An 11178-nucleotide genomic window follows, 5' to 3' on the forward strand; every position below is an offset into this window, starting at 1 on the left:
TGATTCCATACTTGAAAAATTGCTTGATTTACCCTCATATGATGACGATTGTTTTCCTTTGGGGTTTTGGCACTCTTTTCATTCTTGTACATAGCAGCCTTGAATGATTTACTTTCTATTTTGCATATTTTCCCTCGTATATAATATTACTTACACATATAACAACCTACACTTTTATATACATTTATATACAATACATGGTTTAATTGGAAGTTTTATAAACAATAATACGCGATTTCATGGGAAGTTTAATGGCCTGTTTGGTAAGAGGATTTAAATACAGATTTTTGTTTTGCAAATCATAAAATGGTGGGTCACACACTTGAATTTATTGTTTGGTTGATGTTCTTTAAATACAGTTTTTAGAAAATTGTATCCTATTTTCCTTGTTCAGAACTGGATTTTGAAAATGACTGAGAGAATGTTTTTAAGATACAAAAAATGTTTTTAATGACATAGTTGTAAATAAAATGAAAACAGTGAACTCCACAATTCTTTCCAAACTCTTCTATTTCTTAAATTGCGGAGTTTATCTTTATCACAAAAAAATTTCATGCACCAAATTTGAAATTTATCATTATCCATATATATATATAAAGTAATTTACAGATTTTACATGTTACTTTTTGTAATTTTTTAAAAAATAATCTCAAAAATAAAAATAGTCTCCTAAACATCATTTTTTGTTTTTATTATTTTGAAATTTGTTCTTAAAAATAGGAGCCATACACATGTATAATACTAGACTCATCACACGCGCTTTGCACGTGCAATTAGGCTCAAGGTAAAACCAAAAATCGATCAATATAGGCTCAACATTACAAAGGAATCAAATACATACCTGAATAGAAATTAAGACCAGGCTTGTAGTCGATGATCTCTGTTTCTCTCGCCAAGCCCTTTGTCAACAACAAACGCCTTTAAGTACATACCTCAATAAAAATTATTTTCTCCATATAAATTAGATATAATATACCTTTAAATATTGAAATTCAACAGATTTCAAAGGTTGCTGTGTTTGATTTTGTCATGAAACTGGTGGGTTTATTAAATTAGAATGAATCTGTGAAGTAGGAAGGTGGGAGACGTGATATGCTTGATAGTAGCTAAAGGGAGTTGAGACAGCAGTGGGTAGATGCAATTTTAACATGTTCAAATGAGGGCAATTTTGTACCATAAGAAGTTGAAACCTAATGGGACATTTGAATTATTAATTGGGATAAGAATTGTGATATGTAAAAAAATTTGAGAATTGAACAAAAGAAAGATAATAAACATTAGTGGGGATGGATGGGGATTTGTGATAACTGTGTAGATTTTGGATAACAAAATTTTTGGAATGCTTAAAAGAATTAAAAGAAAAACATAAAAATTTCAGGATATGAATGAGTAGTTTTTACGTGAGGTAGTAGGTTTTTTTGTTTGGAAGAAGCAATTTTGTATATATTTTTTTATAAAGATAATTGAAGTATTTGAATTCAAATAGATAATAAACACATATAAGAATCAGATATTTGAATACAAATGAGTGGAGAGAAAAATTGTTTTTTTTTTAAGAGGTGTACGTCCACAACATTTTCACAACAAATCATAGGTGGTTAGTTGTTATTTGTTCTAATTTGAACCTATCATTGATATTACTTTTCTACCCCACTAATAACAACTCATAACAACCCGCCACATAGAATTTGTTGTGAAAATGTTGTGGACATAGCATTTTTCTTTTTTTTATTTTCCTTGTGTATCTACATAATTAAAGTTTTTTTTTTTTTTGGTGGATAAAACATAATTGAAGTATTTGAATTCAAATAGATAACAAATACATATAGGAATCAGATATTTGAATTTTTTTTTCTTTTGTATGTGAGATAGTATTACTATTTTAACATTTTTTGCTTTTTTGTAGGAAATAAAATTAAACTAAATGGTATGTTATTTCAGAATTTGTATGAGGAATTTGTATGAGGATATTTTGGTATGCCAAAAATTGAAGATGAAATAGGAGAATCCTCTTATTAGTCGTACTAGATTTATCGCACGCACTTTGCATGTGCAATAATGCTCTTTTTTATTTATTTTTCGTTTGATATTATAATGTTTAAAAGTGATATATAAATAATTGTTTTTTTTTTCAATTAAAGGAAAAAACCTAAAACTTAGGAACATAAATTACTTTTTTAACCGTTTGTATTTTTTAATTTAAAATTATTTAACTAAAAGATATGAATATTTTAGAGAGTTTAAGAATTTGTGTGAGGGTATTTTAGTACGCAAAATGTTGAAAACCAAACGGGAAATCCTGTTGTTAATAGTAGTATAGATAGATAGATAGATAGATAGATAGATAAAAATTATTATTTGAAAACTAGTTTCAATTTCAGTTTTTTGAAAATTGTTTTCATACTGTTTTGAAAATAAAAACAAAAATCCTCCTGCCATATAGACCCTAACATGCTTGGATAGAAAGTGTTCGTTTGGAAATAGCTGAATCTGAAAACTTTTTGCTGAAAGTGTAAAAAAAAAAAAAAAAAATTGAATAGTATTGTGAGACTCATAAATAGTATCAAAAAGTGCAATGAGACCCATAAATAATTGAAAAAATAAGCTAAAATCATCAATAAGCTACAACTTTAAGCACTTTGCAAATATTGAAATTCAATGAAACTATTTCTAGTAGAATTGAGGGTACGACTAATGTTTTTTTCTTCTTCTTCCTTTTCTTTTAATTATCTGACAAGTATTGCGTGTCAAATGAATTAAAATGCATGAATCTTTAGTAGTTGGTAGTCAATGCTTGGAAGTTCAAATTTTCCTAAATCTACCAACTTTAAGATCAATAGAATCTGTTGAATGTCGGCCACTGATGACCTTGATTTGGTAAGAGTATTATAGTTTATTATTTTGCAATTCACGGCACTGTAGTAAAATAATTTTTAAATGATGAATAGTGCCGTTGGACTTATGACTGATCTGTTTATGCGCGTTTTTTGAAGTTTGACTAGGTTATAAACAGTTCTATGAGATCTAACCAAAAAATACAAAATGCCTAATATATAATCCTTAGGCAAAGCGCACGCTAAGTATTGAAATTCAATGAAACTATTTCTAAGTAGAATTGATGGTACGATTAATGCTTTTTTTTCTTCTTCCTTTTCTTTTAATTATTTGACAAGTATTGCGTGTCAGATGAACTGAAATGACTTGATATCATCATTGGAACTTGGAAGCTCAAATGCATGAATCTTAGTAGTTGGTAGTCAATGCTTGGAAGCTCAAATTTTCCTAAATCTACCAACTTTAAGATCAATAGAATCAGTTGAATGTCGGCCACTAATGACCCGGACCTTGACCTCGACTTGGACTACGTCTTCGCGTTTCTTTTTTTTAAGCCGTGTTATGGATTAAGAAGACAAAAATGTTCTAGAATGCATTTTGAAGTCTAAAATAAGAATCTACCGAACTTTTAGGGCCGTATGGTAACCCTACTCAACACACATTTTTCACATTTCAAACACACTTACATACATTTCAACACACTTTTTCACTCATACGTATATAAAAAACACTCAAAATACCTTACTCAAACTTAATTACAAACGGGCCCTTAGTCATTTGGAGTCGCTGCATGCCCAAAGACAGTGCTTTGGCTTGCTCTTCTGCACTGTACATAATTCTGATCAGATGTAATTCTACTGAGATTATTGTCAACAGTTATTTCAACCCAAATGCTACCTTCTTCTGGATTTAAGTTCCTCCTAAATAATTATTTATTTTCCTTTCATTTCACAGTCTTAAATGTGATCAGCTTTCTTCTTCTTTACATAATCATCAAAGCAACTGAGATCCCGAAAATCAGGGGTGGAGCTAGGATTTAGAGTTAAGGAAGTCGGCTCTGCTTTTTATTGTGGCAGCTTCGGTCTTCGGCTTTGCTTTTGCTTGGCCATTAAAGTTTTTATTTATTTATTTAATTTTTGGTGTCTTTAATGCATTCAAAGTAAGGACAAAATTGTTTTATTTAAAATTTTTTAAGGGACTGGGCTATTTATTTTATGTAAAATTGGTTGATTGGGTTTAATGTCTTTTAAATTTGCTACTTGTAATTTTTGTTTTTGGGATAAATCTTTTGGGCTTAAATATTTTGTTTATATTTTAGATCTATAATTTTTTATGGCATTTAAAAAAAGGAAAATGCTAGAATTATAAATTTTTTATTTATTTATAAATTACTAATATAGTGAGTAGTTATTGGTAAGTTAAAAAATTATGTAAGTGACGGGCTTAGATGCAAACTAGTAAAAATTTGCTAACTCAATAGTTTGTAAAAAAATTTGTGAATGTAGAATTACTCTTAAAAGAATCAATGATATTGTTAAGGATGACAAAGTGTAATTTTATATAACAAAATTGCTAAAATTAGTATCTATATATAATAGTATTTTTTATTAAAAATATTAGGAGGCGGGGGGCAATTGCCCTCCAAAGTCCAAAAATACCTCTGGCCATGCCGGAATCAAAGGAAAATTTTAATATTCTGAAAGCAATAACTCCCTCAAAGACTCCATTACAAATTTTTACCAATAAGAGGACAGAGTGTTTCAAGAGATTAAGAGAACTGTAAGTTTATATAATTCAGCCTGGACAAAATCACAAATTTTTCACAATAAGAGGACAGAGTGCTTCAAGAGATTAAGAGAACTGTAAGTTTATATAATTCAGCTTGGACAAAACCCCAAATAAAATAGAGGGCCATAAATAGTGTGAATTTCTTAGTGGTGTGTTTGGATGGCAGGATTTAGATTTGAGTGATTGAAATCCAAATACCTTGTTTGGATAATTTAAAAAGGGTTAAAGATTTGGATTTGACAAATTCACCAAGAATTTTAAACTTTAAAATCCTTGAATTTGAAATAATTTCTAAACCCATACAATTTTAGAAATTTATAAGATATGTTTCAACATTTATAGATTTGGAATTAAAGCATTTCAAATCCACAATTTTAAAATTCAAATCCAAATTCAAGTAACCAAACACAACTTAGAAGTATATTGCTTATCATCTCCTAAATTCAGAGGATAGGTATTAGAATAAAATTTTGTAAAGTTTAGTTTTAGTTCAAATGTAAAAATCCATTATGTTAAAAGATATCTAGTCTAATGCGTTAGAGCTCTTGTCCAATTGATGTGGTGTGGAAGCTACAAGAAACAAAACATGTTTGCTTCAAGAAGATAACCTTGAATTCATGATGGGTTTCCTTGAATTCACAACGTGATAAAGTTTGGAATTTACCAGAAAATGAGAGACAAAGTCTATATTTTTTGTTAATTTGAAAAAATAAATTGTCTTAGAATCTACAATGCATTTAAGTAATAAAAGAAAATCTAGGGCTGCCCTAAAAACCCTAATTCGAACTAATGACATAATTAGGTGATAAAATAAGAACAATTACTAAAAAAAAAATACAAATTTGAGATTATTGCAAAATCAAATCCTAATATTTCTAAGTGATGTCTCAAAACAGACAGAATCTTATTCTGACTTCTAAATTAAAAATTTATATATAAAATAAAAATGACTAAAAACAGCAAAAATGTATAATTCAAGAACTAAACAAACGAATTTGCCTAAAAAGTGATTTCGGTTGTGGCCAAAGGTGACAAGTTTTGCTCCCAACATTGTTTTCCGCACCAATTTTCATGCAATTTCATCTCTATCGCCAGTGATTTCTACTACTTCCTAAGGAAAGTTTGTATTTTCTATTTTACATCACCAATTATCCAAAAAAAAAAAAAAAAGTTGTTGTCCAAAAACAAAAACTAACTCAAAATGTGTCATTGTTGTCGGGCAAAAAAAATGAGAATTTTTTAATTATTATATATAACACTTTTTTTTAATGAATATTATTGTATTAAACACTTTTTCTGCCACCACAAAGTGCTGCACTGATGCGTTGCTTACCATTTACGGTGCTTTTATATATATGACATGTTCCTCCGCCAAAATGGCACAATAGCACTGTTTACTGAAATATATATCAATTTATTACTGTTTCAGAAATATTTAGAGATCTCCCACTTTTTGGGTACTAGAGTTTGGGGAACTCGAGTACCATGGAAAACTTGAGTACCCAAAAATTGGTAGATCCCTAAATATTTCTGCAACAGTGGTAGATTGATTATATTTCGGTAAATAGTAATATTTTGGCCCATGTTCCTCTATTTTCTTTTCTTTTCTTCTCTTTTTAATTTTTGAGCATGGTCTCCCATTGGTCAATGTCATCCACATGAATTTTTTTATTCATGTAAATAAGCAACACCTTGTGGTGGTAGAATTTTTTTTTTTTTTTTTTTGGTAAATAGAAAAAGTGTTTAATATTCATTAAAAGACAAAACTTAGGTACAGTACCTTAGGTGCTATTCCTTAGGCTTTTCTGTTCAAATTCAATCATGTGACTATTTAATTAAAAAATACACTTTCAACCCATGAGAAAAAATCTACATGACAGAACCTTAAGAAGGGAACCTAAGTAATAGCACCTAAGTACTGTAGTTAAGTCTTGCTTTTCATTAAAAAGAAGTGTTTACTAAATAAAATTTATCTTGTTTTTATCTTTAGGGCAAATTACAACTAAACCCACCTGTAGTTTGGCTGAAATTTAAGTTGCCTACTTGTGGTTTGAAATTTGACACTTTACTTACTAGAGATTAGCTCAGTTAAAGTTCTATAACTCACCATCGTTAAAAACGGGGCTAAATATGTAATTTTACTTTACTTTTGTGTCTCTCTTCTCAAAAAACACAAAAAATATAAAAATACAATATCAAATAAGATAAAAAATAATTCAGTGGAACACTTGCAGCATTGGATTTCAAATCACAAATAGGCAATTTAAATTTTTCTCAAATCTGAGGTGAGTAAAATGTCAAATTTCAAATTACAGATAAACAATTTAAATTTCAGCAAAACCACATGGGTAAGCTGTAATTTGTCCTTATCTTTATTATTGGTTAGTTCCTAAAGCTGAAAAAATGGTAAAATACCGATCCTTTTTCACGCATTAGCAACTTTATCTTTTCTTAATTCTAATAGTATCAGTGTCAACCTTCTTTTGACCGCATTATCAGCGTGTCATGATCCCTTTGCATGCATTTACACATAAAATTCAACAAAAAGAAAAATTACAACTATTATAAATAATTGGTTCTATGGGCTGCGAGAGCTCAGAAACCAAAATCATAATTGCAACATTGATTGCTCTAGTTGTGCTTCCTCTCATATTTATCTTCATTTTGATTGTTTCTATCATCGGGCATGGCATTGATTATGGGTATAAGGTCCCATAAACTTCTGTTCGCAATTTTTACTCTTTTACTGCTCTTGAAACCAGCCCTTGGATTCATTTCAAAGGTTGGAGACGATAACGTGTGGTGCATAGAGAGGGAGAGACAAGCACTCCTTGAGTTCAAAGAAAGCCTTATTGATAACACCAATATGCTCTCTTCATGGGGGAGTGAAGATGCAAAGAAAAATTGTTGCAGCTGGGAAGGAGTTCACTGTAACAACCAGACAGGCCATGTACTTGAGCTTCATCTTGATTTTTATGGGTTACGAGGTAAGATAAGTCCTTCACTGATTGAGTTGCATCATTTGACTTATTTAGGTCTTAGTGGCAATGATTTTAATAACAGTCAGATCCCAAAGTTTATTGGTTCACTCAGTAACTTAAAGCGCCTTGATCTAAATGGCGCCAATCTAAGTGGGCCAATTCCATTTCAACTTGGTAACCTTTCCCACTTGCAATATCTCGACCTTAGTTGGAATAATTTGAAACTTGTCCAAAATCTTGAATGGCTTTCTCATCTTGTTTCAATAGAACACCTTGATCTGAGTAATTTGAATCTTAGTGTAGCCAATGATTGGCTGAAAGTTGTTAGTGGTCTCCCTAACCTATCAGAGTTGTGGCTATATAATTGTTCTCTTCCTCTTGCCACTACATCTCCTCTTTTGCATATTAATTCCTCTAAATCTCTTACTTATCTTGATCTCTCTAACAACCCTTGCATCAATTCCTCCATATTCTCTTGGTTGTTGAATTCTAGTACCAACCTTGCTTATGTTGATCTCTCATCTAATCAATTACAAGGTTCAATTCCAAATGTTTTCAGCGACATGAATTCTCTTGAGCGACTCTATCTTCATGATAATCAATTTGAAGGTGGCATTCCAAAATCCCTTGGAGATATATGTACTTTACATTTATTGTATTTGTCGTCCAACAATCTCAATGGACAAGTTCTTGAATTCTTCCACAACTTGCAAGGATGCACAAAAGATTCATTAGAGAGCTTACATTTAGGTGGGAATCAAATTAAGGGGCCAATGCCTAAATTTGCAAAATTTCCATCATTGAGAGAGTTAGATCTTTCTAACAATAAATTTTATGGGTCTGTGGCTGAAAAAATAGAAACTCTATATAAGTTAGAGTTTTTGGATCTTCGTTCAAATATGTTGGAAGGCGTTATCTCTGAAGCCCTACTTTCAAATTTTCCGAATTTGTATTATTTACAATTATCTTCTAATTCTTTCACTTCAAATTTCAGCTTTGATTGGATTCCCCCTTTCCAATTGAATGACTTATATTTGAGATCTTGCAAGTTGGGTCCTCATTTTCCAAATTGGATAAAAACTCAAAAAAACCTTATCTTCCTCGATCTCTCCAATACTAGAATTTCAGATACCATCCCTACTTGGTTCTGGAACATGCCTTTTGAGTTACATTATTTGAATTTGTCTCAAAACGAAATCAAGGGTAGGTTGCCAAATATATACAATATATTTTCAAACCTTGCCATACTAGATTTCAGTTCAAACAGATTTGAAGGCCCACTACCAGCAGTTTCTTCTAATTTGACCTCATTAAATCTCTCCAAAAATAAGTTTTCGGGGTTAAATTCATTTATGTGCTCAATTACTGGGGGTATGATGCACCTTGACCTCTCAAGCAACAATCTATCTGAAGAGATCCCTGATTGTTTCATGCATTGGCAAGAACTTGAAATTTTGAATTTGGCCCACAATAAATTGTTTGGGGAAATTCCACGCTCTATAGGTTCTTTAATGCGGCTTATAGCATTGGACTTGAGCAACAATAGCTTGTCTGGGGAGTTGCCTGGCTCCCTCCAGAATTCCACTATGTTAAGATTTATGAACTTGAGAGAGAATAAATTATCTGGGAGGATACCAGCTTGGATAGGGGAAACAATGTCCTCATTGATCATTCTTAGCCTTAGATCCAATAAATTCCATGGAAGCATAGGGTTACAGATTTGTTTGCTAATCCATATTAAATATTTAGACTTGTCTCAAAATAATATTTCTGGAACCATTCCACACTGCCTCAATAATTTTACTGCAATGGCTCACAAAATTTCAGATGTTATGACTGACAAGTACTCAACTTGGAATGGCCCTGAATATAGTTTTTATACTGATTATGGAAAATATAGTGACAACAGTCTCAATATAATTGTTGGTTGGAAAGGAAATGTGTATGAGTATGGAAAGAATTTTGGAGAAATGAGGAGCATTGATCTTGCAAACAACAAATTGACCGGAAATATTCCAGAAGGGATATCCAGCCTCATAGAATTGAAAGCATTGAATTTATCAGGAAACATGTTGACTGGAATAATCCCTAAAAACATTGGTAAGTTGGAACAATTGGAATCTTTGGATTTGTCGAGAAATCGGTTTTCTGGTTCATTACCTGCTAGCATGGTTGGTTTACATTATTTGGGCTATCTTGACTTGTCCTATAATAAATTATCGGGAAGAATTCCAACAGGCACTCAAATCCAGTCCTTCAACCCTAGCAAATTCATGGGTAATGCTGGACTTTGTGGACCTCCCCTTATAGAAAAGTGCCCAGAAGATGTAACATCCAACGTTGGAGGCAGTAAAAACCATCAAGAAGATCAAGATGGAGGAAGTAAAAACCATCAAGGAGATCAAGATGAATTCTGGAAGTGTCTTTATGTTGGTACAGGGTTTGGATTCGCTGCTGGTTTTTGGGGGGTCTGTGTCTCTTTAATATTGAACCGTTCTTGGAGACATGCATATTTCCTAATGTTGATCAACCTGAAGGATTGGTTGTACGTGACAATAGTGGTGCATACTAAAATATTGCTAAAGATGTTTCACAACTAGGGCTATCACAACTTCACTAAAGGTTTGCGAAAAAATTTCGAACTCAGTTATATGTTTCTATCTATTTCTTCTGTTGGATTGATTTTAATTTTGCAAACTAATGACTATTGTTTAACCTTGTAGGAGATCTCCTGCCTTTGATATTACGTCCTATTCATTCGCTTAAGATATCATGCTGGGGTGCAAGCTTTAAAGAAGACTTTCGAATTCCAATGTCAGTTTGTGTGTGTAATATATATATGTAAAATTTTGTGTGTACTAGGCAAGAGCTGGAATTGCCATCAATGAAATTTTGTTTTATATTCGATTAATGATCTGGTTTCATTTGAATAGGTTAGTTGGCGTTCAAGTTTGACATAGGTTGAATGGTAATTCTACGGATTTCAAATCTTTTATGAACTTATTTTCCCATGTTAAAGTTTAATCTGGATCTAAAATGTGCCACCTCTTTTAAAAAGCCAATAACCTAACTCCAATAGCAAAATTAATTGTAGCTATGCCAACCAAACATTAATAGCATAAAAAAAATATTATCGATAACTCTGCCTGAGATGGGAAAGGGAAAAAGAACGAGGCTGGCTAGTGATTCTAGTTTTATATTCCTACTTTATATATATATATATATATAGGTGAAAATGGCCAAATACCACCATTTTCAGAAATTTGTAGCAAAAAAGCACTGTTTTGAAACTTATTAGGGAAATACCACTTTTATGGTACTCGAGTTTGGCGAAATCGAGTACCATTTGGAACCCAAGTTTAAGAAACTCAAATTCCTAGAAGTTTTGCCATCGTGGCATTGCTGAGGTGGAAATTGGGTGATTAAGAAAAATAATGTGGTACTCGAGCTTGGTATATTCAAGTACCATGCAACACAATACTCGATTATACCAGGCTCGAGTACCTTTTATAAATAAAATATTGTTTATTTTATTTCTACGATACTTGAGCTCACCAAGCTTGAGTACCTTGTA

The 11178-nt window shown here is 31.6% G+C and overlaps 1 protein-coding gene across 1 annotated transcript; it reads left to right on the plus strand.

Annotated features, from left to right (window-relative positions):
• The first annotated feature begins 7309 nt into the window (after positions 1 to 7309).
• Positions 7310 to 10204, plus strand: LOC115968173 (receptor-like protein EIX2). Its single transcript, XM_031087490.1, has one exon. It carries the CDS (start codon positions 7310 to 7312, stop codon positions 10202 to 10204), a length of 2895 nt encoding a protein of 964 aa, XP_030943350.1.
• Positions 10205 to 11178: the final 974 nt, after the last annotated feature.

This window comes from Quercus lobata, chromosome 2 (genome assembly GCF_001633185.2).
Source record: "Quercus lobata isolate SW786 chromosome 2, ValleyOak3.0 Primary Assembly, whole genome shotgun sequence".
NCBI lineage: Eukaryota > Viridiplantae > Streptophyta > Magnoliopsida > Fagales > Fagaceae > Quercus > Quercus lobata.